The 26976-nt window shown below is 38.8% G+C and overlaps 2 protein-coding genes across 6 annotated transcripts; both read right to left on the bottom strand.

The window, feature by feature from the left end:
- Positions 1-886: 886 nt before the first annotated feature.
- On the bottom strand, positions 887-8943 carry LOC102224054 (urea transporter 1-like). Of its 5 annotated transcripts, none has more exons than XM_023337976.1 (10): positions 8859-8943; positions 7243-7361; positions 6967-7156; positions 6659-6787; positions 5123-5252; positions 4965-5030; positions 4729-4876; positions 3336-3601; positions 3006-3252; positions 887-2852 (listed from the first exon to the last, which is right to left on the bottom strand). In XM_023337976.1, the coding sequence occupies exons 2-9, from the start codon at positions 7355-7357 to the stop codon at positions 3043-3045; spliced, it is 1254 nt and encodes a 417-aa protein (XP_023193744.1). In that variant the 5' UTR covers positions 7358-7361; positions 8859-8943; the 3' UTR covers positions 887-2852; positions 3006-3042. The 5 variants fall into 5 exon arrangements, with proteins under 5 accessions (XP_023193744.1, XP_023193746.1, XP_023193743.1 ...); XM_023337978.1 differs by having other exon boundaries at positions 887-3252; positions 3336-3385; positions 3467-3601; XM_023337975.1 differs by having other exon boundaries at positions 887-3252.
- Positions 8944-9721: 778 nt separating this feature from the next.
- Positions 9722-26733, bottom strand: LOC102223797 (thrombospondin-4-B-like). The gene is made up of 22 exons (XM_014468639.2): positions 26462-26733; positions 22782-22982; positions 22000-22250; positions 21792-21894; positions 21554-21636; positions 21418-21469; positions 21184-21335; positions 19837-19974; positions 17494-17571; positions 17231-17383; positions 17034-17138; positions 16859-16966; positions 16150-16309; positions 15304-15422; positions 14569-14621; positions 14295-14488; positions 13173-13351; positions 12169-12217; positions 11891-12087; positions 11611-11783; positions 11227-11366; positions 9722-10541 (listed from the first exon to the last, which is right to left on the bottom strand). Exons 1-22 carry the CDS (start codon positions 26538-26540, stop codon positions 10483-10485), a joined length of 2826 nt encoding a protein of 941 aa, XP_014324125.1. The 5' UTR covers positions 26541-26733; the 3' UTR covers positions 9722-10482.
- Positions 26734-26976: the final 243 nt, after the last annotated feature.

Below are 26976 nucleotides of genomic sequence, written 5' to 3'. Positions count from 1 at the left end.
ACTAATTCATAGAGAATAGAACATTTTATTATGAATATAAAATTGCCAGCAGATGAAGGTCACACATTGCTAAAATGCAGCATCTACCTTATTGCCATTTTCCTTCCATTGAAGTCTGCCGTTTCTATTTGAGGCAACACTACACACACTACAGGATTACGACACACACTGTACCATAGTCATGGATCGGTGCGGCATAGTCTCAGGGAGCGTACATAAATGGCAATACTTCCTCCTCCTCTGTAGAAGCTTCCTCCAATGGAAGATGGAGTTTCCTGGGGATTCTCCTGTCGTCTTACAGGAAGCAGCAGACAAATTTGGTTTGAACATGATCACCCCGGAGCGTCATGCGCCAGATAGCAGCTCTTGGATACTATTCACAGATCGAGCAGGATGGAGTGAATCACAACAGGCGACATTCATTCTCCCAGCCCACAGGAACAGTTTGGCTGCATTTGGCCTGTTTTTTTTTGTCTTTTTTTTCCTTCCTTTTAACACGTTCACACAATCTCGCTCTCTTTCTCGCAGAAACACAAAGTGTCCTGTCAGTCTCACAGGAATGAACGCCATTTAAAGCATCAAGCAGGAGTGACACTGTAATTGTTGGTTGGCGAGAAGGCTCACATGCATCTTGTTCTCATCATGTTTGCTGTTCTCACACATTTGGTTTTCGCAGCACTGACAGTCTCTGATCCCTTTGTTTGTTGGAGCTTCCACTTTCTTATTGCAGAGAACATACAGTAGCTGTAATGTTTCTAATGGCATCTGATCTGTTTAATTTATGCCCTGGATAAATTAAAACATCATTCAGTAAATCACTTTATTTTCTTATTCATTTACATAGCAAAAAAACCAACAACAAAACTTATTAGACAAATTGCATCAAGTAGTATTTATTTTATTGTCAACTAAACTTAAGAACGCCTATCAGATTGTTTTGACCACATTTCCAGACTGAATTAGCATTTTTTTTTTCTTTTTAACCTGAACTGTGACAATTATACAGCGGATAAAAAAATATTGAACACATCGCAATTTTTCATGGTAAATATATTTCTAAAGTTGCTATTGGCATAAAATGTTTACCAGGTGTGGGTAACAAGCCAAGTAATCCATACATAGAAAGAAACCAAAACAAATAAGTTCAGGAATTAAGTTATGTGTGATAATGTGAAACGACATAGGGAAGAAGTATTGAACACGTTTACTGATATTTATTATATACTTTGGTAATGACCTCTTGAAGATGCCTCCTGTTTGGAGAAACTACTGGCAGGCATGGCTCAGGTGTCATTTTGTCCCATTCTTCTACATTATCTTTAAATCTGGAAGCTCCTGCCTCTTCAATGAACTCTGATGTTTAGTTCTTTCCAGAGATTTTCAACAGGATTCAAGTCAGGTGACTGGCTGGTCCAATCAAGCTGCTTTATCTTCTTTCTCCAAGGCCATTTGAGAGCTTCCTTGGCTCTGGCTTTGGAATCGTCTCTCAGAAATGTCCACACTCGTTTTATGTTCATCATTCCTCGTAGATGTTGAAAAAAACCCCCAAAACAAACAAACAAACAAACAAACAAACAAAAACCTACGTGTGTTTCTGAAACAGCAAAAATCAAAGTATCTCTCTGTCTTTAACCCTGATACCGATTGGACAGTTAGAGATCAACCAATAAGAAAAAAGACAGATTCAATGTTACATGTGACCCTGACAGAACGTAAAAACTGTTTTGCCCTTTAAAGTTAAAATGGCTTTTTGTTTTATACACAAACTCTATGAGGAACCATCAGATCTTGTAGCTGCTATTATGTGAGAGACTTTATAGATGAGGAAAGTTCATCCCTGCAGCCTGCTATCATCCCTTGTTGCTAAGTCTTATGGGACTGGCGAGTGCTTCCTGCAAGGGACTCGGGAAACAAAAAAACAAAAAAAATGATTCATCCTGCTGTGAGCACACAGCACCGGCACAGAGTATGTGACACCAACCTCATCCCCCATCATTCTACTCCCAACCCTCACCCTGCCCTTCAAAGGGCAGCAGATGAATCAACATAGTTTAAAACAACACAAAGAGAAACAACATGTACTATAAAAAAAAATCTCAACTCCATCCCCCCTGTCATGTCTCACACTTTCTCTCCCCCCACCGCCCTGGTCTGCATCTCCCACACATTTCTGTAAGTGTGACTGGCTCTGATTTTTCACTCTGGCCAGACTTCAGTGCACCAGATGCACAGACAGACAGCCAAATGGCGGCACAGACATATTAAGATGCACAGGCAAACATCGACCCAGACAGAACTCCTGGTGTGCAGCCTGTCATCTTCTTTTCAAAACGACTGAAATATTCTTGCTCTGTTTGAAAGGGGCGAGATTGGCTGTTATCATCCGAGAGACGAAGAGAAGACGGATAACTGATGAAGAGAAAAACAAAAGATAAGCGACACAACCGGTTCATAAAAAGTGGTTGAATCGAGGGAGAAGCAAAGAGAAATGATTGAAAAACAAGAGGACAGATTGGAATGTAGTGATGGATTATGGCTTTCAGTGAGAAAGGGTTTTGCAGGGGGAACAATTTGGAAAATATCCCACAGCTTACTGTCTGCATTGATGAAAGACTGATGAATATTAAATCTTCCACAAGCACCCACCAAAACTGGGCTATGATGAGCAGAAGAATGCTCACATCCCCTCTCCCTATGGGAGCTCTAAATGATTTCACACATGGTAGAAACTACTTTATGTTCTTAATGAAATAACTCACAACAACTTGCAACTAAAAGTGCAGGTGCATTTTTACATCTTCCTGATTTTCTATCCGGCCTGGCTTTATGTTTTTGTGGTTGTGTGTCGCCACCTGCAGAGCACAAGATGTACTGCGTATGAGCAAAACATTTTTCATCCAGAAAACACTCATTTTTATGTAACTGATCTGGTTATATAAGCAGAAAACATGAACAACACAACAGCCACATTCAAACTGATGCAAAATAACATCTCTCTTACAGACCCAATCGCAACTGCTTTTCACATTTCTGGCTAAGAATTCATCCCTCCATTCTCTCCGGAGTCTGTTCTCCCTTGCAGCTGCTCAGAGCCTTTTCTGACATCCTTAAATGTCTCAGGTAGTGACGGTTTTCCTCAGGGTAGGACACAGCGGACAGGGGCAGCCTGCAGATGGCCGGGTTCTCCGAGGAAAGTAGGAGGAAGATGAGAGTCGACAGGCAAAATGGCCACGTGCAGGCCGGTAACGCGAGCTGATAGGGGATGGTACAGAAGTGGGAGAGCATGACACGTTGTCTATGATTGGCCTCCAAAAGTAAGAAACTTTCGAACTTACCACAGACATGAGTTTTGACGTCGCTGAGGTCACGTATGCACAGAAAAGTGCTGAAAAAGACATCAAAACACCTTTTATTGTGCGGTTTTCTACCTCTGATGAAGAGTAATAAATTCGGTTTTCAGTCTTACCACATATTAGAGACAGTATGTGTGTCTGCCATGTTAAACCATAAAAGACCCCTCCAATAGCAATGCAGGACAGTGCACTGTTATATCCCCAAAGTCCTGCGTAGACGTCTTCGAGAGGTGCAGCTAATGCAAGTCCTGCACCAAATTTCAAAGAACCTTGAACAAGTGGTCATATCAGGTGCAGCCAAAGGCTTCAAAGCATTTTGTTGAGATTTTATGTGACAGCCTAACATGAAACAGTGCATGTTTGAAAAGCATGTTCCGTAAATCTACTCAGCACTCCTGAAGGAAAACTCAGTGCAACCTCTTTTTGCAGAACTTATAACATTTTCTTTTGGGTGATTCTATCAATTTTTAATAAATAGAAATCTAAAAAGTGGAAAATGTTTTTAGTAAAACTGTTAACCCTTTTAAAGCTGCTCTGGTCAGACAAAGGAACTTGTTGGTTTACATGCAAAAGACCATGCATGGGGGGAAAAAAACAACACATCCATATTTACACAACATGCCCATTGGAAAATATTGTGGTCATAGTATCATGCTGTTGGGATGCTTCTCTTCAGCTCATGGTGAAATGAATGGAGCTAAATGCAAGGCAACAATGGAAGAAAAATCTGTTACTAAGCAACAACTCCTTTAAAATGGGACAAAGGATAAGCTTCTAGCTAAACAATTTCATGTTCTGTAGTTCTCCAGTTAAAGTCCTGATCAAACTCCAGTTCAAGACTGAACATTAATATTTACAAATGTGTCTTCCTAGGGCCATTCTTAGACTAGGCTTCAGCTATTTTGCAAAGAAGTATGGGGAGAAATGTTAATGTTTATGTACGAAGCTGGTAGAGACAACTAAAAAGACTTAAATTGCAACAATAGTTGGTTCTATGGGGTATTGACTCATTGGAACTCAGGTCAGGATACAACTCTTTCCAAGGGTTTATGTGTAACACATTTAGAAAATCATGCATGCTTTTTCATTCCCAACTACTTTGTTTTGGTTTATCTCTAAAATTCAACTTAAATACAAATAAACTGGAAATGTTCCACTTTTAATGCAAAGACAAGAAAAAGTTGAAGAGAAATGACAACTTTTGCGAGGCATTTTTGTCGTCCATGTAAAGTATGCACATTTTGGTTAGTTTTCTTTTTTTTTACCAAATAAGCATGCAGTCAACATATTTGTGTTCGAGGAAACAGGTTTTGGCACATTTTAACGCATCTAACTTTCCACCATTCCTTCTGCAAATAACTCAGTGTCTATTTACCAGTGCACAGGCCAGCAGTGGAGCCCAACAATGCATGTATGCAGATAGCTGGCGAGCATAGCAGCAAGGCCAGAAGGACGAGACACGACGTCCAGGGACTGTCGCAGCCAAACACCTGGCCAACGCCAACTGGCACCGACAAGAATAGCTGCGGAAAAAAAAAACAAAGCGCTGCATCTGAGTGGAGTGTCAAAATGTTCTGCAGGAATTTTGATTATGTGCAGGTATTCATCCACCTGTGGTATACTGAGGTTTGCAAGAGAGTCGCTATGGTGCAGATGTACTTTGGGTTGAATTTTCACCTAAAGGTGCAAAAAATAGTTTCACTTTTTCTTATAGTACAAACCACCTGAGAAAATTCAAATGTATGTATAAAGTGAGACTTAATACATACCTCTGGAAAATATGGGTGAGTGGTTCCTGTTGCTGCGATGTGTAAGCAAGTCAGGATGTTGAAAGGCAAAGTGAAAATTGGGAGATCCCATTTGCTCATAATGGAGGACAAAGCACTGGAGATTACAGGGCTGTTAACAGAGAAACAAATAAACATGTTAAAGGCAGAAAAATGAAAAGCGATCAAAACATTAAATGGTTGTTTATCAAGCTCTGTCAGTACTGGGACCGTGGATAGAGTTTTAAAAGGCTTAAAGACGCTAGCATTGTTTTGCAGTAGTATAATTTCATATTGAAGAAGTAAAATTGTGTGCACAAATTTATTGGGGATATACTGCGATTAAATATTTGTATTAATGAAATTATTCCTGCCAGACTTGTGGGCTCCCCATAGGTCTATCATAGGTTGTAGGTCTTTATAGTGAGGTGGCGAAGGAAGAAGCTTGGCGAATTATTTCTGTGTCGATTTTGCCACTTGTTTTGGATCATGGTACAGCTAAAAAAAAACCCCAACAACTTATCTTTGGCAACAAGATTTTATTTTTAAAAGTATTTTAAAGAACTGGACTACAAAGCTTCTGGGTTGTTTGGAATAAAAACTGGCCCACAGCATCGGAGAACCTCCACCATGCTTAACACTGAGCATTCCGATCTTTTCCAGATATGGTTTCACGCCTCTGCGCCACTGGAATGTTTGTTGCTGAAAAACTCAACCTCAGTCTGATCTCACAGTCAGAATTTGTGTCAAATATCCAGAAGATTTTCTTTTTTTTTTTTTTTTTACAAAACCCAAATATTCCGATTTGAGATGGATTGGGATATGATGGTATGACTAAAAAAGCGTTGTTTTGTCTTGCAAGCCCAATCAAGCGGTCGGCATGTAGATGGCATCTAATGGTTGCCATGGAGACCTGATTACAGCAAGCTTTTCTCACTTTGCTGTGGTTCTCTCACACTGAGCTCGTTTTTTTTTGTCAGTCTTATTCATGACAGCTCAAGCTGACGCTGAGACTTTATGTACAGAAATGTTTAGGTGAGTAGCTGTTCCCTTAAAAAATATTCAGATTTTTGAAGATCAACAGACAACATGCCATATTTTAATGTCATATTTCTTTTTCCTTCCCTGTTTTAAAATGTGACTGAAAGAAACTGAGCTACAAAGCTGTGCCTCAGGAAAAACTGGAAAAGGTTACCGGAAGACATGGTCAACTTTAAAAAGAAAGTTACATTAATTTGCCGAGGGATGACACTGGATTTGATTAAAATGTAATATTTTTTGAAGGTTTTTTTTCTCCCCTCTTCAATAGTTTTAACTGTTTTTGTGTGAGATTGTGCTTCTAAAATGAGAAAATAGGCATTTTCTTTTACAACATTTCTACTTGTCTTTAACAAGTGTGAAGGATGTTGTTTCAAGATGGAACTTTATGTGAAAATCTCAACGGCAGAAACAATATGCGAAGTTGCTCCTTCTTACTTTATCCACTTTCCATTTTCAATCTGCAGAAAATCTTTTGTTTTTTCTTCTTCTTTGACTCACCACAACATGGACATGAACACATTTGGGAACAAAAGCCACCAGTACCAGTTTCCCTTGGAGGAGAACGCGGCCATCAGCATACCAACCAAAGTCCCGTTGTATCCATGAAGCCCTGCAAAAATCGCTTCCCTGAGGTGAGGTGTAAACATGAAGCCAACATGAGTATAAAGCAGTTAGATGAGAAATAAAATCTCACTGAATCTGAAGCTAACTAGAGGAGAAACACAATCTTTCTGTAGAATAGCATGAATCTTTTTGGGGCTTTTTCCCCCCTTTTTGTTGAAAAGGAAAAAATGAAGCCATCTGACCTGTTTTGTCTGAGGAGTATCGCCGACACAGTGGAGACAAAAGTTCCCAGCAGAGAGTTTAGAGCCCACCAGGGGTTCTGCAGGAACAGGCCAGTCAAAATGAGAAGTCCGCTGACAGGGTTACTGACAAACATGACCTGAGCCGTGCCTCGTAAAATACCGTCCAGCAGCTGGATTATCAGAACCTGCCCTGTCAGACAAGAAAGTCAAAACTTCTTTTGATTAAAATATTAAGCAGAATTAAAAAATATTAAAATCAGACTGAATACCACCTACTTTTCACCCACTCTCCACACTGTCGCATGTCTCCTGTGAAAAACCTGACAGCTCTGAGGCAACGACCCGAAGGCTCTGCTGAAAGTTGGTTGCTGGGTCCCGTGCTTGTCAGCATTTCTCTTTAAAATGACAAATAACACAGATACAGAGCTACAGTAAGTTCAAGTCCATAATTTGCAGAATCCCCTTTGAGGCTTTTAATCATAATGCTTTCATCTATGTTTAGGGTCATAGACTTCCTGAATCTCCACTTCAATATTAAGTCTCTAACAGCTTTACTTCCATCTGACCAGATTTCCTGTCCCTGCTGGTCAAGAAATTGATCAAAAGGTTCAGCACAGTATCCCAAGTGTTTACTGTGTCTCCTTGTGGTAAACTGTGAATAGGACTCCCTCTAGTATCCCTTAAGCTGTGGACCTCAGGTCTTCTATAAACATCCAAATAAAATCAGTAATTGGGTTAACAGAAGTGCAAATGGTTAAAGAAAGGAAGAGATTAAGGCATGCAGGTAGATAGATAGAGACTGACAGATAGATATCCAGCAGTTTTTCAAACTCTCTAATCTGTGCCATGCATCCCGCAAATTGCTGACAAGTCAACACCTCGGTGCACACAAACTGAATCTGTGTGAAGTTGATTCCCTTTTTTGCTCCCTGAAGTAGAAATAACTCCAGCAGAAAAGAGAGAACTGGGATCTGAACCTGTGCCCCCTCCCCCGTCTGCTGCATTGATTTCCTTCAGTCCCTTCTGTCCTATTTTTGGTTTTTAATTTATCTTTTGATTTATTTTGAAGGAACAATCAAAGCAGTTTTGTGAGGAAGCTTCCCACTGCTACATCCTCAGCCACGGATCTCTACATAAAAAACTTTTCTTTTCTTTTTTTTTTATTATTGTTGCTGTTCAGGGAGCAGTGAACCTCTTGATGTGCAACTCTTTTGTTCTGTGACAAAACATCCAGAGTCAACAAATATAGCAGCTTTTCAACAGAACTCTCTGAACAACAAAACTGAAAGATGATAAAACTGCTATGACCGTAAGTCGCTCTGACAGACTGTTATCTAGCAAGCAACATATCAGATAGTTCTACTATTAAATTGAGACTGTGAAGCTATTAGTGTTTGCATATATTTATGTTCAGGTATGGTAAGGAGAATTTCTAGTTATCAGTTTATTGACATTAAGCCACTTTTGAATGACTCAAATAATTACAAAAAAGCAGCATTTGGAGTCAAAATTGGCTCTTATATCCTGACTGAGATGCAGTTTGTGCTCAAAAACCCTCCAAAACGGGGTTGAAATAAAACATTTCTACAAAAGTGTTATTGCAAAGTGTTCAGTTACTTTTTCACACAGATCTTACTGTTTTTAAAGGCTTCTTTCCTCTCAATAAATAAAATCCTAATGACAACATTTTCATAATAATCTGAAACATTCAAGTTTAACAAAACAAAAAAAAAACTAAATAAAATAAATTTGTTCCTACTTAGGAGAAATATTTTTCACAGTACTATAAGTAGTTTGTGTTATTTGCAACTAAACCTTTATATCAGGAGAAAGAACGTGCATCTGAGATCTGTTAGTGCCGTGTCAAAAACCAGATTAGACAATTTTCTTACCTTTCTGTGTTAACGATGAAAATGCAGATCTTTCAGCTTTCTCAGCTAAATTTGAGATGCTGTGTTGTTGCTTGTTTTCTGTAAGATTCCTGAGAACAAAGCTGGCCCCATGCTGCAGATGATCAGCTATAAAAAGGATTTCCTGACTAAGCAGTGCAGTGGTTATTGTTTCCACAGTCCTACTGGGAATAAAGATCTGCTCTATGAAGTAAAGTTTTTTTATTAACTGGTCAGTAACCTAGTTTCGTGGTAAAGAAGTATAAAAAATTATAGAAAACACTGAAAATATTAGAAAAAAAATACCCTTTGGTTTGAGTAAACTTATTCTTTGGAGGAAGAAAGATCCAAACAAGTTGTTTCACTAAATTGCTAGCTCTAAAATTGTTCAACATATACATTATGTAGTTAATATTTAGAGTATATAATACAGAAGCTACTGACCAAAACTTGTTATAATGTGCACAATCCAGCCACATTGCATAATTCCAATGTGGCTGGATTGTTGGTTTGTTTGACTGATGGCGGTGTCAGGCGTACAATTTCAGCATTTTTCCTTTAAATGTTCTACTGATCATTAAGGCAAAACAGCAAATTAATAGAACTAACTTGGTTAGATACTATTTTGTTAATCCTAACAACCTAATCACAAAAACTTTAATGGGTTTTAATGGCATTAATTGAGATAAAATGGTATGTGTTGTTTTACAGAGTCTTTGTTCATTTCAGGTTCCCGCTGAACTCAGGTAACATTTTCTTTTGCGTCGTTGATTTGGATGTGTGAACGTCTGAGTAAAGGACAAAGAAGACAGCAGTCATTTCAGAATGAACAAAGTGCAGCATAGAATAATCAGGGGAACAACAAATGCACACAAGATTTTGTTTTTTATTTTACAGAAGCAGAAAAGTGAACACCATCTTCTTAAAACAAGGTATTTTATTGAGAGATTGACCTTTTCCCCCTAGACACTTTTTTCCCTTTTTTTTGTGGAAGAACTCGCAGATTGCTGAGTGTCAGTTAAAATTTTGACATTTTGATAAGTGAGACCAAAGAAAAAATAGTCTATTATATGGGAAATTCCTGCACAGCCACAATTTACACTTGCCGTCCGCTGGAGACAAAGATATATTTGAAATATATATTTGAAAAACATACAGGATGTTTGTTGTTGAAAATGGTTGATACATATTTTTTAATCAAACGATGCAGGTTGCTCATGTGGTTCAACTGCTTATTTTACATTTCCACCCAAAAAGTACAGCTTTAAGTATTATCTGGAGCGTGTTTCTGTCCTTCTGATATTTGTTGCATTAAGTGTAAACTTCATTATACTTAAAAACATAAACAACATTTATCTTTGCTTAGCTGAGGCCTTTACAAAGAGGATTAGAGAGACCACATTTGAATAAAAGGGCACAGCAATAAATCATACAGCACAAAATTGTAGTCATATATGTTTCTGTATCTGTAACACAGTTAAAAAACATACAAACACACACACACACACACACACCTGCACACAAAAAACAACAGACACACACAAGTCACCACGCTCACATGCATACAGATGCACCCACACAGAGACGCCCCTCCTTGTGGATCTGGAGTCATCTAAAAGTCTTGACTTTAGATTGAGTCAACGGTGTGTTGAGCGCTGAACTCCTGGAAATCCTCTGGGATGGTGTCTGTGGGAAGTATTAGAGCGCAGATCATGAGGGGGGGCTGAAAATAGTCTTTTTGCAACAAGATCAGACAAAACACTTTCTCAGACACAACTCACAGGAAAGTGTATGCTGAGACTGATGAGTGAAGTGTCAGCGCTCGTTATGAAACCATGTAGAAAATAAAAAAAACTATGCAGTTCAACCATTGAAAGTTAACGCCTCATTGGAATCTGTGGGGCTTCCTTAGATAGCTTTGTACAACAGCTGACATTGTGTACTAAGTGTGACTATTTCATATTATCTACTGTATAAAATCTGACATTTAAGTGTGATATATTATTGAAATAAAAAAAGCAGTGGCCTAATTGCTTTTTACTATTTGATGAACAGCTAATTACCTGGAGCTTCTCAGTCAATAACTCACAAATCTAATCAACTTGACAAGAATTTAAGCTGTGTGTACATATGTAATTACATATTTATTGAATGTAAATACCACCTTGAATATTTTCCATTTACGTATTTCAAAAAATATATTTGGACATTAAAAAAGTCTGGAAGCTAAATTAAGCCCCATAAGTGCCATTTTAATGCATTTTTTAAAGAGATAATTTTATACATTTCCAGATTGCATAGTAACCGTGGATGTATTATTACATAAACTTACAGAAAGCAACAATGTAGAAGTGTGTTTGTATTTTTGTACCGTTGCAGCGATATTTCAGATTGGACCAGATGATGTTTTCTTGTGAGAAGCAGAACACGCCGAGTCGTCCTCCTCTCATGGTTGTGTCGATAGTCACACCAGAATCTGCAACCAGCTGAGTTCCCTCGTAAAACCTCACTCTGAGCAAGAGAAAAAGGGAAATGTTGTCGCTCCTCTCTTTGATGAAATTTCTCTCATGTTGACTGCCAAGTCAACATGAGAACTCCATTTAAATTTCTGTTCAGACAACTCGCAACATGACATTACTTCTCCTGCTAGGATATGAAAAGAGCTTTATCATGCGCAGAGTATTCTTTTGTTTCGCTTAGTAAGAAGTAAAATTTTAAAGACTTCTTTCACAAAACCAGAAAGTGCTCATCATACCTGATGTATCCAACCTGTGGACGGTGCTGCAAATACCAGCGGTAGGAAACTTTGTCCTTCCAGCCAACGTTCCTCGGGTCCTTCCACAGCAGACGGACCTGGTCGTTGGTGTCTCCTGTGTGCCACAGTGAGTTTCTCAAGTGTTCCCCAGGGCCTGACCTGGACTTTACAGCCTAAAACACAGAAAAACCAAAATGATAAAAGCACCAGAAACACATTTTAGACAAGCTGACAGTGGCAATGCTCTACTGCTGCTATGGAAAATCCCTCCTGCTTTCACCTTAAGCTGGATGCCTGGCTCGGCCACAGCTCTGAAAGGGGTTGCCTGCCAGTAAGTCTGCTCAGTCTGCTTCCACATCACCACATAGAAGGACGACGAGTCCTGGTAGCCAAAGATGAAGCCGGCATAGTCGTCGTCGGTAACCGTGTTCACGTGAAAAGTCCCCTCAAAGTCGACTCCACTGAAAGCAGTGTATCCTGACACAAGAACATGCATGTTCAGATGGGATTTTGTTCAGAAAAGCTGACTTGTCATTGACTAAGGAATGTGGATCCTACCAACAGCAAGTCCAGGGTCACTGTTCATGGTCTGAACTATTTCCATTCCCTGTTTAGAAACAAGGCACATATGATGATTAGACACTTTGGGAGTTTTACATGTCTTAATAATAAGGGTTGTTTTTCTAAAATCTAAAATCATGTAATTAAAAAAGCTCAGCAATGAAACTGAATATATTTTGATTTATGTGGTCAGTTGAGCTTCATTTTAATGTACAGTAATGTTATAAGGAATCATAAGACCATATACAAAATATATATTAAGTGTATAGACACCCAATAACTCTGTAAGCCTTTTGTGACATTTATCATGTGCAATTAGACAAAAACAAACAAAACTGTCACAGGGAAAAATATTGAAAAATAACGGTAGAAAAACCCACCTGCAATAGTCTACAAACCCTTTTACTAATATTTTGTTAGAGGACCATTGGTCTCAGATTGAACATTCATTTTTCTGTCTGTCAGCATCCCGCATAATTGACTTGGCAATATTTTTCCACCTCATCGAGCAAAACTTGTCAGACTAAGAGAACATCTCTGCTCAACAACCATGTTTGGTGTCTGATTTAATTCTGGATTTAACCAAAACTTAAATGTTCTTCTGATTGTCATTTTTTTGTTGATATTACAATATTATTTTTACTCTTAGTGATAAAAAAAATCTTCAGATTTTTAGTAAACACTTGTTTGTATTTATTTTTGGAATTTAGGTTTGGCATCACCAGATCATAACAAAACTCCTGAATCCTTAGTTTAGATTTCAGTAGCTGAGCTGATAGAGCTGTTTTGGGGCCATTTTTGTAGACAGAAAAGATTATGAAATTTCAAATAAAGAAGTCAAAAGTGTAAAAGAAAGAACATAAAAAATAGAGCTGTCAACATTTTGCAAATCCTTCACTACAATGCATTCCCTTCCATATCCACATATTAATTAATATATCTAACCATAATCATGCTTTAACTTAGACCACATTAAGACTCTCAGAAGGCAATAATCTAACCTGGTTGAGGACAACCCAGTTGGGGTCGATCTGTGCATCTCCCTCCGGGTCCAGCACCACTGTCTGGTAGGCCCTGAAGTCTGTCAGGGTGACCTCTGCATTCTCAGGGCAATTGTCAATCCGGTCAATCACTTTGTCCTGGTCAAAGTCGGACTCGCAGATATCTCCAACGCCATCATCTGATGAACATCAGAGGGGAAGGAAATGAAGCTAAAGTGACCACAACCTTTTTCTTCACCATCCTCAGGGTGAGCTTGGCCATTACTTTCTTTGCTCTGGGAATTTGTTCATATTTGACTGGTGTTAACTGAGCAAAGGATACAAAGCCCTGCAAAAAAGTACTTCACAAAACAGTTAACTTTTTGTGAGTGTCTTCTGATTACTTGTTTTCTTCAACTCAACAATTACGCTCTATTTCATGTTCATCATTGCTTTAAAATCATAATAAAAGACACTGAATTTTGTGTCTCTAATGAGACAAAATATGAAAAAGCTCAACGGGCATTAATAAAAAAAAAGAAAAGCAATTGTTGATGCAGTTGCTCTGACACCAAAACAATTAAAAATGTTCAGCACTTCCCAAAGTGTTTGTTGGTGAGACAAAAGCTGGTAAAAAAAAACAAGCATGGTAAAGAACTAAAAGCAATAGCTAAAATGCTGGGGTCAGCTGGTGAATCAAATAAAAGTCATCATCCGACCCTGCAAAACATCTTGAAAGTTTCTGTCTGCGATGCACTTTTGAACTTTCCCATCAAAACATTGTCGACCCACTTAATTTTAACAGACACTCGGTCTCTCTCGAAGGCCATTTAACGAGACTAATGTCACAGCGACTTATAAAATTGGCAAATATTTCAGGCGCAAAAAGTGTGCTCTTACTCCCCCCTAAATCGCAGCTTAATCTGCTCGAGGCTGCCAGCTCTTGATCTGTGTGGGTGTAAAACTGGAGCACAGAGGAAGGAACAAAAAAAAAAAAGGCAGCCAGCTACGTTTCATGGAGGATATGCACACTGAGTTAAATTTGTCTTGAACAGAAATGCAGGTCTTAGCACTCCAGAACAATTTAGTGATTGCACAAATTTTACTGCGAGGTGCAGATAATTCTCATCTGCTTAAACTCACTGTTGTCATCGATCTGGTCGGGGTTGGGCACCAGCCTGCAGTTGTCTGGTCCTGGCGGTAGAATATCTGGGATCCCGTCATTGTCATCATCATCGTCACATTCGTCTCCCAGCCCGTCTTTGTCTGTGTCCTGCTGTGAGCTGTTAATCACTAGTGGACAATTGTCCTTGGTATCCTGGTGACCATCGCCATCGCTACAGGGGAAGTGACACAGAAACATGGCATTAACAATAATAAACCTCACAGAAGCACACATGGTGACGGGGGTTTTTACCTGTCTTGGTTTGTGTCGCACGAGTCTCCAACCAGGTCATTATCAACATCAGACTGAAAGGGAAAAGGAAGGCGTTTAATTCAACACGTCACACAATACCTTTTCATGCATTTCGCCAGGACTTAATGAGACAGACCAACATGAAGTGGTGCGCAGCAGTGAAGTGGCAGGGAAATGATGCATGATTTCACACGTTTGACAATGTTTTTACAATTAATAATTAGCAAATCGTGGCATGAATTTGTATCAGCCATTCTAAGCCAATCCTTTGCAGAAAAAGTTGTGGAAAAACTTTGACAGCAGTGATAGTTGCAAATCTTTTGGGGTATATTTCCATCAGTATTGTGCATTTACAGTAGAGGTCATCACATAAAAATTGTATTTGTACTGAGATTATTACACCCAGTTAGTGGAATACATAACTAACTGGGTGATATCTGAAATAAATTGGTTGCACTGGATTTTCAGAGAGACAGGCGCTCAGTTTATCTGCACTAACCTAAAAATGTTGTAAATCATATATAATTTTTATTCCACTATTACCTTCTGATGGTCTATCACATAAAATACTTATAAAATACATTAAAGTGCAAGGTTGTACTATAACAACATATGCTATGCTTTTATGAGATGACCTTGACATTACAGGCATTTGTGTGTGTGTGTGTGTGTGTGTGTGTATATATGTGAAGAATTAGTTGCTCTATGGGTTATGTCTATCTGACTTTGCTCAACCTGGTTTGGGTTGGGGATGTCAGGGCAGCTGTCGCAAGCATCTCCCACACCGTCTCCATCCCTGTCCAGCTGGTCTCTGTTCTGGACACGCTGGCAGTTGTCCAGGAAATTTCTCACACCTATTCACACAACACACACAGTGGATAGATGAATTCTTGTCATAAATATGTTAAAAGAAAAAAAAAAAAATCAGCTTTAGCACAAAAATGCAATAATTTATGGATTGAACTGATTTCACTAATGCAGTTATTAAGGTGGAAAGCCTTATTGATGAGTCAAAGAGAAAAATGGACAGACGACTAAAATTAATTCATATTCTAAACTGTTCTTTGTACATCGACCACTTGGGGGCACTGTTGTACTTGCTGTACGCGTTCATTCAGTTTGCGCCCTGATTGTATTTCTATTCATCGCATGGAGGCAGTAGCTGCACCACAAACCTAGAAAGGTCAAGCAGCTCAAACAGCAGTGGAGGAAGACAAGCTATCTTCTGTCCTGCAGGGTTTTTTTGAGGTGTAATCATACCAGTGAATGATCAAAGCGTATTTTTGCTCTTGGGTCAGCCTGAGATTGGATTTGACTTATTCCCCCCCCCCATTTTCAGTCCTTTTCCGCCTCTGCTTGCTCGTGAATCCTATCACAGTAGTCTCCGGTGATGCATTGAGACGTGATTTAGAGGGATGTGGGACAACCTCATCTGCTTGTCTCCTTTTTTTCTCTTCATAAATTAACGTAAAAACATTTATGTGGAAACATGGAAGACAGCGCAGATAACTTTAAGAGCCTTCAGTGATGTTGGTTATATAACGCAAACGTCAGTGTTGGTGATGTAATTTCTCTTCATACCGTCTCCGTCCATGTCATCGTCGCAGGCATCTCCTTTGCCGTCTCCGTCAGTGTCCCGCTGGTCGGGATTGCTCACCATACGACAGTTGTCACAGGCATCGCCATGGCTGTCTGCATCACTGTTCCTCTGATCCACGTTGGGCTTCAACCGGCAGTTGTCCTAAGACATACAGGAGACATGGACGTCTGATCCAAAGTGCTTCTCAAAAGAATTTCCACCCCTTGAAAATGTTCACATTTTGCAGGTTACAGCCACGAGGATTTTACTGTGTTGGGATTTTATGAAATTGAACAATATAAAGTTTCTGTTGGACTATAAAAACAACACAACTTTAAAATTGTGGTGTGTGTTGTAAGTCAGATGATGTATGTCTATCAATTTTGATCTTCTTTACATTTAAGTCTTTGAGAAATGGCACAGTCTTAGTCAGTGCTGGGTGGAGGACTTCTGTGAACACACACTTTAAAGATTTGGAACTTTACTTTGACTTGGCCATTCTGAGCCACGTTCTAATGTCTAACCCTTAAGAATAAATCCTGTTACTGTTTTATTTGACGTAAGAGCTACATTAGATTAGCACATGACTTTGACATTTCTGATTGTAAAGTAACAAAATGCAAAAAGTTTAAGAGAACACTTTTGCAAGACACTTTATTAATGAATTAAAAATAAAAATACTGATGAACTTCCAGTCAGAGTTTGACTGACCTGCTCATTGGGAATACCGTCACCATCTGCATCGTCATCACAGGCGTCTCCCTGGCCATCCCTGTCAGCGTCCTCTTGACCAGAGTTAGGAACAAAGATGCAATTATCCTGCAGAGACAAGAAAGTTAGATAGAGTTCCTTCATGTCACCTTTGACAGACATCCACTTTGCGTACCTTTCTACAGTTTGCGTCCTTGCACTTGAGTTTTTCATCCGGGTATCCATCAATGTCCGTGTCTTTCCCACACAGGTATCCGTTGCCCGCCCAGCCAATTCCACACTGAGAAAGCAAATCAAACACCTTTCAGAAAGAGCACCAAATATGCCACCAAGTCAGACACCGGAGTGCAGAAATGTGGGCTTAAATCCTACCTGACAAGAAATAGTGCCATCTCTTTCTCGAATGCACTCGGCGTTGATGTCGCAGGGGTTGGTCAGGCTGTTTGCACAGCTGAGCTCTGGCTCACAGCCCCTCACCTGATCTCCTGTGAACCCAGTCTTACAGCTGCCACAGTAAAAGGAGCCCTGTGGGAGAAATCAGAGCAGCAGTGGATGACTTGGAACAGCAATATGAATTAAAATGAGAAGAATATACCCAGCATGATCCGCATGTGTTGGTTGGAGTGTATTCTTACCACAGAGTTGTGACAGATTGAGTTTGCAGTACAGCCACCATTGTCGGGTCCTTTGCATTCATCAATGTCATCGCAGACCTGAAATGGGTAGAAAGGAGCAAATGAGTCCAAAATGAATTACAGTGTTTGGCTTTGTGACAAATTCTACAAAACGCATTGTTTCAGTAATGAATCTGTTTAAAAATGCCCCCGACAGCGAAAAGTATTCCCTTATGTGGAGTCGGTGAATAACAAATTACAGAGTTAATAATTAAAACGTAGAATATTGTAAATATTTGAACTCCACATGTATATTACATTATGGCTGCATTTAAAATTCAATTAAAAACAACGCCGCTTGGTAGTCCTTCAAGACTTGATTTATAACAGTCTGACCTTACACTGGAAACCATCACATTAGCTGCAAATAATATGCACTAATCAGGTAGAGGTTCAGTCTTAAACTGACACATGGCTAATACAAAAATTATTTTTTTTCTGTGTTATAAAGACATATTGTTTTAAACTGATATCACATGAAATTACAAGAAGTTTGCTTGTTGTTGTGTGCAAAATCTTCTACAAACTCTCACAATGATTGATCATCTTTTAAACATTTTTTAACCTCAATGCCTCAAAAATAAAAGAAATTACAGGCCTGTGGAATAAGTTTTAAATGAGTCGTGACTTAACACTGATTTGACTCAATTGATCATAAAATTTTTATAAACAGATTTGAAAGAGGGCAGTTGTCTCATATTGTGTTGGCTTTCAACTTAAAATCTGACCAAACAAAGATTGCATAAGGGGTTCCTCAAGGAACCACTCTCAGCTCACTTTTTTCTCAGCCATCTTCAGTGGCTTTGTGAACTACTACAAGATTCTCAGGATCTATGGTGTTAACATTTATATTTTGGTGTAATCACCATTTCATAGTCTGTGTATCCAAGGTATGAGTGGGTAAGTCAAAGGTTTTTAACTCAATGCAGGAAAGACTAAAGTAATTATTTTTGGACGCAAAAATGCAAGAAATGAGCTCTCAACTACAGTATGTGTGATTATAAAACAACCATTGTCCATCTTTTGTACAGTTCATCTATGCATATGCAGCAGACATTACTTTAGGTCTTAGATTGTCAACCAGAAAATATGGTTTATATTGTAATTAATAAAACTTTGGGTTTTATTATTAGGTTTCCAGTTGGGTTCGATTTTAGTCACATTAAAATTGAAGGTACTCATCAAATGTTTGACTGTAAATGTAATACCTTTCTGAAAGTTTCCAAACTGAGAAACAGATATGTAATGAGTTCTAATGGCACGAGACCTTGTGATATTAAAATGTCACATTGTTTCTCATCTTAGAGAAAGCCACCTTGCATGTGCTACCTAGTTGTTGACAGCATGACATTGTCTGCTAAATAACTGTCCCATATGTGAATCTGAGTACCATCAATAGGGCTTTAACTGTGTGCAGAACATAATCTGAGATTTCAAATTAACAAAGAAATAGTTCTTATGTTGTCTTGATAGAGCAAAGACTTCTCTTTGGATTGGCTCACAGCATTCATTTACAAAAGCTTGTACTACTTTTACGTTGTTTATCTGGCAGTGATTCAAGAGCATATTAAGAAACAAGGACAGGAAATATGATGAAAGAATTGTAAACTCTGTGCCCATGCTGTCACTGGGTAAGTGATGACGGCTACTTGAAATTGTTTTAGAATTTCAAGTCAGTATTTTACTGTTCAAGTAGTTAGCGAGTATATACAAATGCATTACAAAGTACAACATTCTACCCTGATTACATATTGTACACTTGTTTAGAAAATGAATAACAAACAGAAAAAAAGGATCTTTTGTTTTTCATTGTTAAAATCTTGTCTCATCTTGTTCTCATGAATCCAACATGCTGTTTTCTCTTTTTTTTTATCCTACTGAAAAGTCCTCTTCAATCAACCTAGCTTTTTTCCCCACATTTTGGGACATTTTCTAATTTTTAATTTGTACCTGCTTTTATGAGAACCGGTTTTTAGTCAGCTATTTCTCTTGGGAAATCACAAGATTCAGTTATTGTGAAGATGCGTTTTAACTTTGAATGTACTTCATGTTTGTTTGATGGAGACAAAGTGAAGATTTGGAAATTTATGTTTAGTGATTTTAGCTTAGAGTGAAACTTTCAGTCTTGTGAAAACAGAAAGTAAACCAAATGTTGCAAGCATAATAAATAAAAAATAAAAACATCACACTAAGCAGTAGATCGATTTCAGGTTTTCGTTTTGATTCACTAAAAAAAAAGAAAAAGTATCACTCAAAACAAAGTGATTGTTAAATTGTGCTGCTTCCTTCATCTTTAACTCATACCTGTTTGTTGGTTTGAGCGAACAAAATGCCCACACCCTCCACTGGCAGGCCGACGTAACCCAGCGGGCAGGCGTCGCAGCGGAAGCCAGGGGCAGTGTTAACGCACTTCACTCCAGGGAAGCAGGGGTTAAACTGGCACTGCAGAAAAGGAGGACATGAGCTCTGCTGAAGCAGCAGAAATGTACGTGTTCCTCACAGGGCTTCTCTCTAAAAGTTTCTGGACCTGGTGACCTTTTTGCTAATGAAAGGGAGGAGGAAAAAAAAGAGGCTGAAGGGGCCAGCCCTCTGAAATGGGCCAGTACAAACAGAGAAACACACACACCTTCTTGTACTTATGTTCAGAAGATTTACTAACTGCTATCTCTTTCCAGCACTTTTACCTCTATGCCATGTCTGGGCCCTTTAAGTGTCATCAGACCCTATGCCTCTTATTGATGGCCCCTCTGACAGTTTCTGTTTGCACCTGCTTCTAAAAGTTCCCCAATATGGCCAAAAAAGTTATAATGAATTCTAAGAGGTATGGGAAATCACTCATGATGCAAGAAAACAGCGATTAAAAAAACAACAATATTCTGCAAGGCCAATGTGTTTGCTTTGATTTAATGGACATCCCTGTTAGTGGTTTTCCTTTCTGAATAGGAATCAGTGGTGTGGAATTCACTGTGTTGTCACATAAGTAGTGACAACACCATCTGGTTTTTATTCATTTCTTTTTCATACTTCAGGATCTTGTGACTGACAGGGTATGGATTTTCAGGACTTTATGAGTATCCTGTAGTGATCTAGACTGGACTAGTCTAGTCTAACTGGACAGTCAGTCCAGTTGATCAACTGGACTGACTGTCCAGTTGATCAAAAAGTAGATCATCCAGTCAGTTTCACCCTCAGCTTTATGTGTACAGAAGTAATAGTTGTGACAATTTGAAAGCAGTGGTAAACCTTAGATGCATAAACTTGTTGTGAGTTGCGGTGTTCATGCAGCAAAAACTTTTGTCGTGCAAAAGCATTGTGGCAGCTTATATATGCTGTCTTTATTATAATGTCTAATGCTTAGAAAAGTATGCATAAATGTTGTTTTTCTATGTCATTGTATCTACACCATCAAAATGAAAGGAAGACACTCTATAGTATGCTGAGTGGTGTAACAATCCTAGTTTAACAGAATTAAGGTATTTAACAGAAATCTAAAGCTACTGTGTGTAACATGATCAGAACCAAAAAATAACAGGTGTGCCTATGGCAGCTAAGATAATATGTCCCTCCTGATAAATATGGCCAACATTTATTGTTACTTAACTGATTTATATGTAGGAAGAAGGACAAACAAACCATTGAGTTAAACTTCACCTCATCAACATCATCACAGTTGAAGCCATCTCCAGTGTACCCATCAGGACAGGGTGCACACTCCACGCCATTTGCTGTCTCAATGCACATATCATCGCGGAAACAGACACCAGGAGCACATCTCGGTTTCACCACCTCTGTTCCACCCAGACCTTGAAATCGCAATCAAAACACAGTGGTTTCCCATCATGTTTGTTGTTGGTGAATGAAACTGAAACAAGAAAATGTTCTTACCACAAGCCTGACACTCTGAAATAGTGTTTCGGAGAAAAGATGTTTCCTTAACCTGAAAGAGATTGTCCGGTCGGAAGGTCAGTGCCGAAGAGGAAGAGATGGAGAAGACTCAGAGAAACTGTTTGAAGTAAGTTACCTGCTGGATGAGAACGTCTTTAAGCTCGTTTATCACCTTTGTTAACTCCAGCATTTGATTTGACAGCTGCTTTGTGTTGACCCCTACAAGAAAGGGAATGTTATGTTGCTTAACCGGAACAACAGTGGGGGATATCCTCATTAACTGGATTCTGGATGTTGTTTTTATGACTAGGGATGTTGTCAGGGGACGTATTTAGCCTTCTCAATGAGCAATTACTCACCAAATAGATTCTTACCTAAAGTTTGAACCGAATCTCTTTGCTGAAAATGACAGTCTTGCAATGATGCAACATTCTCAAACGAGTCCCCAACCACCAGTTTCAGCTCGTCTAAGCTCTCCTGTTAGAGCAACACAAAAGGTTATGCTTTGTGTGTCTGTCTTTGAACATGTTAGAGACAGAAAGTTGGGCCTTTAGTATGGAGTTATTGTAAGGAACGTGTTACCTGATCCCTGGCTTGCATTGTCTTTAGCTCCACCATGCCGTACCCTGCTGGCAAACCCTGGAAGACGGCAGGAAGATCCCGGACCGTCTCAACCAGCCTGCAGTCCAGATGTAGCTCCACCCCGCCTGGCCCCTGCTGCTGCAGACCCTTCAGGTGGAACAACAGCCGGTGCTGCTGGCCGTCCGCCAGCACAAGGTTGTTGAAGCTAACAGAGCTCATTCTCTTGTCAGTCCGCAAGTAACGTAACACAGCTTCGGGAAGTTACAGCCATGTAGGAGACAGGAAAAAGAGGGAAAATATAAGAGCATTTACTTTCACAATATCACAGTTACATGCCAACATGTAAATTATGTTATGTTGTTAATGTTTCCTATATTCTTCCACTTTATTTATGCTAAAAAATGATCAAAATATGCTCCTTTTGCCAAGTGCAGGTTAAAATTAAAGTTATTTTGACAGAAGGTTAATGTCTTTTAGATGTAAATATAAAAAGTGTAGCGTCTTGAGAATCTCTTCACATACCAAACAAAGAAACACAATTTCTTTTCTGTAAACACAATATTGACTGTTGATTGTTTTTGTCTTGCATTTACTCCCTGTTGTATTTGAACAGTTGTCAAATAGCATTCAACTGAGAGTTACACTGTTAAAAAATGCGGGTCAAAAGATAAAAATTTTGAGAATTGCTGATGCTGAAGAATTCCTAAAAAACGTAAATATGTATACAAAAATATTGATCGGTGCAGCTTTGCAGTACCAGCTCCTGTTTCTTGTCTACTTACCCCGGTTGAGTTTCCCCATTACGGTGAACTCAAAATACTTGCTGTTGTCCCTTGGGTTGAACAGGCCAAACAGTGTGGTTCCAGTCTTGGGCTGCAGCTTGAAGGTGGTTAAGATGAAAGCCTCGTTCACCCCTTGTTCTGCCAAACCTCCCTGCAGCAGGTCTGGCAAGCAGTCAGGCGAGGTGAGCAGATTGTAGACTGCTGACAGGGAAAGAGAAATGAAGCACACAAGCAGTGAATGATGAGGAATGAATATTTTGCTACCTGCAACCACACTCGGGTGTAAACACACTTTGAGTCGACAAGAATGGGTTGATGATGACCGAGTGTTTGTTGTTCTTGGAGATTTCTGTGCAAACTTGGCAGGATCAGAAGAACCACATAAAAATAGGGCTTGAAGTAAATCAAAGTTGTGGACTCAAACCTTAGTTTTAATAAAAGTGACTGAGATTTGGAATGTTTCTTTGAGTAAATGTATGGTCAGAAGCATGGCAGAATTTGGAAGGCAAATGCAGAAGAGGAACAAAATATTACAAACCGCCACCCCCACTAATTTTCATGGTTAGAATTTCCCTTTAATGAAGTAACTTGGGAGTTGTTACGACCACAGAAGGATTGGCATTGATTCTTTAGTCCACCATCTGCAAACACTGTGAATGCACAAGTACCATAAAGCAGTCAGCAAGGGCATCCGTAGAGACGGGGCAAAATTACTCCCAAATGATTTCAAAGTCTAGCCAATTTTTTTTGCAAGACTCCCTCAGATGAAGTTTCTCCTTTATTTTACTTTGAAACATATATTTCTAATTCACGGGACAGACATGTAAGCAATCAAATGGGACTGAGTCGCTAAATGTATGATTTTTCTTTTAACTATGCTACTTTTTGTATGAAAAAAAGTGCAGCAGCTGTGTTTATGATCAAACCAGATGAAGCTCACGAAACAAAATACCAAAGAAACATCTACTGTAGGCCCTTAGAGTATCTCTACACTATAAACATATATACACCTCATTCAAAGATGTTATTCATGAGTCTTCCAGACTGAAGGCGTTTAAGGGTCAATGGTATCGTTCACAAGATACCCAGAGAAAGTACCTCATTTCACCCTCCTGATTAACCTCAAATTTCAAGCTCCATAAAACAAGATCAGTTCAAAGCTACAAAGCAATCCAGAGACATGTCATGTCCTACCCTTAGAAGCAGCACATAAATCAGATACGGTTAGTTTACTATTAAGGAAGCAAATGGTAAAAGCATTCTTTGGTTTGCTGCTTACCTAATTCTCTGCATTTGAGCTTTTGTGTAAAAAAAATAAAAAAAACAGATTTTTTTTTCACTGTTTTGTTTTTAAATGATGTCAAACTGTATGTGTAATGGCAGAAATAAATCATCAGCATTGGAATACACTTTACATAAACTGTCTGACATCTCATTAGGCAATTACTATGCTGGCTAATGAAAATGAACTGATATAAAACTCAAGGCTTGAAAGCAAAATGTGAAGTCAGGGTAAAAGTACTTTTATGGATATTAGTGGGTAATACTCTCACATGTTGCAGCATATTTTTTAATGATTTTAATTCATTAGCATCGCTTATCTACTATATCTACAATGCAACTTGACACAATCAGTGTGTGAATGTGTGCATGAATGGGTGAAAGACTGATTAAAGTGTAAAGCGTTTGAAATCGTCGAAGCAGACAAAAGTGCTACACAAGTAGAGGCCAATTACCACTTATTATTTATTTTTATATTTTGTATGTGTGCTTTTAATGTTATGTATTTCATGTTTCCACTCCTGTAAAATTAAAAACAAACATTGAAAAAGCAATGTCACTTTTGGAAAAGCGGTTTTAGTCTTAATAATTTATTTATTTATTTTTTGCTGGTTAAATTATTGAGCTCAGCAAAGATGTTCTAATGGATGAATATGATGATAATTAGGCATTTTCCTATAAAATCTTTGGTGTTCTTTTTTCACAATAAAACTGGCAGTAAAAACTTGTTGCAGAAGGAGCTTTTATCATGTTAGCTAGAACTCGCTAACATTTCGTGGCGATTTCTTAAGACTACTGAGTCCTAAGAACAATCTAGGCAGCTGATTAAAAAAAAACAATATTGGCAATTATTATTGGCATTCAATTTTTATGTGGTACAAATGGAAAGAAAATCTTATTTCAAAGTTTCTTTAAATATCTGTTCCAGTGCTGACAGGGCCAGGTACAAGACTCACTTCCTGTAGCATCTAGCTAGCTGTGTTACAGTGTTAAAGTGACAATGCTAGCTTGTAAGTCAGCAGGAAGTCAGCAGGAACAACAAGTGGTGAGTTAGTCACAGATTTTTTTCTTGTCTGTAATGGTTGTATGTCAACAACATTTAGAAGATTTGTGTTCATTTGCGCATCTTATTTTAAAATACAGCGTTTTTTGCTGCTGGTTAGCTAAAGTTACTGGTTAGTTGCTATATCTGGCTAGCCTTAAATCCTTTCTTCTCAATCAAACTGTTTAACAATTTCAAATCATTCAAACAACAGCTTAGGCCCAGATTACTATTCAATCCTAAAACCATATTTTTTAATCATGCTACCTAACTAAACAAAGGAAATACTTTCACTGCAAGAAGGACTCCTTCTCCCTTCTCATTACATCATTTATTTATTTTTCATCAGAGATTCTTTGTACCTCCTGAGGAATTTCAAAACTCACCAACTTCAGCAATCAGCAAAGCCATTGCACCGATCATTCCTATTAAAATCAAACTGGAGTAATAGTTTCAAATTGGTACCACTCAGTGAATTCCAGTCAAGCAAGCTGCAATTTGCAAGGGAAATGACAGCTGATTAATTTGGACCGGTTGTATACATAACGCCAGGCACCATGGAATTGTGGGGGATTAATGAGTGCTTGAAAGGTGAGCCATCAATCACCTGGTGTGATCAGTACAAAGCTAAGAAATGCAAACATTTCACGGTCAGCAGCTCTGTTTTGGTGTGGGACTTTGGTGATGTACGCATGTTGGATTTTGAGTGCGTGTCAGACAAAGAGAGAGTGGAGAGTGTGGAGTTCAGAAAATGATCATCCCTGATTATTCCCGTGTGTTTGACCAAGCTAGGAATTCATTTAAATAAACGCAAGCCAGAAAGCTGAAACTCCTCAAAGCTGAACTAATCAAACAGTTCTGGCTCGCAGGATTTCAATAGGACGGTTTTGAAAACTTTCACCTGCCTTCATTCGTTTTCAACTTCCTGTCAGAAACACAAAGAATTATTTGACCATCTCATCTTCTCAACGCTTGACAGGAATATTTAGCATTTTTCTCACACCTCTGTGAGTGTCACTCAGAACGTCTGAGCCTTTGTGTTCTCAGGGGCTGCAAATGATATTCGCTTTCACAGTGTCTGCTTCACCATTATCCCATTAAATCTAACAAATGTGTGGTGAGGCAGTGAGTGGTGGAGCCATTAAATCTTCTCTGACATATTAGGGAAAATTGCACAATAACAGTGAATTTAAAAACTTCCAAATAAAAAGGATGCTTGTATTTTATTTGTTTCTGTGGGTTGAAATTCAGACTAAGCACGTTTAAAAACAGTCTTCACAAAGGAAGCATTTACTCCAGTTATTTAAGTTGTTATTGACAATACTAATGAAACACAAAATAAAATGATAACACTCACCCAAAGCCTGGGCCTCTGCATGTAAGCACAGGTTTAATAACAGCTGCGAGAGCAGAATGAAGAATGTCCACAAAATCATTTCAGAGTCAGACCTGGAGGTTCTCTGCAGAAGCTTATCTTGCACTGGTTTCCTTTTTTTTTGATTAGAAGTCAGCCAAGCTCGACATGTCCAGTCTTTCTTAAACTGTTGACTATTTTGTGTGTATGTATCTGGTTTGTGAATAAGAAAGACGGGGGAGATCGTAGGAGTGATGCTAAGGGAGGAGCATTGGGGCTTGAACCTGCTTTTAAACCTTCCTCAGACTGCCCCATGCAGAGAAGGAGTGACCAGGGGAAACTCTTGGCTCCTAGCAGGAGCTGCTGATTCCTCAAGGCTATTTCACAATTCCCCCGATCACGAGCAGCTCCTAATTCACGGAATCCCAAGTTAATGAGCAAAAAGTCAAACCAAACCGAGCAAAGAGTATATTTAGAAATATGGGGTCACGCTTGAGGGGATTCTCTGAAAATGTGAT

Source organism: Xiphophorus maculatus, chromosome 8, assembly GCF_002775205.1.
Source record: "Xiphophorus maculatus strain JP 163 A chromosome 8, X_maculatus-5.0-male, whole genome shotgun sequence".
NCBI lineage: Eukaryota > Metazoa > Chordata > Actinopteri > Cyprinodontiformes > Poeciliidae > Xiphophorus > Xiphophorus maculatus.
This window is presented reverse-complemented; position numbering and strand designations above follow the sequence as displayed.

Excerpts from the sequence above, each read along its gene's own strand:
- LOC102224054 (XM_023337974.1), bottom strand. The coding sequence starts at position 7,357 with ATGCTGACAAGCACGGGACCCAGCAACCAACTTTCAGCAGAGCCTTCG. Across the intron at positions 6,788-6,966 it reads ATACTCCTCAGACAAAACAG|GGAAGCGATTTTTGCAGGGC; the intron begins GTCAGATGGCTT and ends ACCTCACCTCAG. Across the intron at positions 5,253-6,658 it reads GTGTTCATGTCCATGTTGTG|CCCTGTAATCTCCAGTGCTT; the intron begins GTGAGTCAAAGA and ends CTCTGTTAACAG.
- LOC102223797 (XM_014468639.2), bottom strand. The coding sequence starts at position 26,540 with ATGATTTTGTGGACATTCTTCATTCTGCTCTCGCAGCTGTTATTAAAC. Across the intron at positions 22,251-22,781 it reads AATGGGGAAACTCAACCGGG|CTGTGTTACGTTACTTGCGG; the intron begins GTAAGTAGACAA and ends AACTTCCCGAAG. Across the intron at positions 10,542-11,226 it reads TCTGAAATATCGCTGCAACG|ACACCATCCCAGAGGATTTC; the intron begins GTACAAAAATAC and ends TACTTCCCACAG.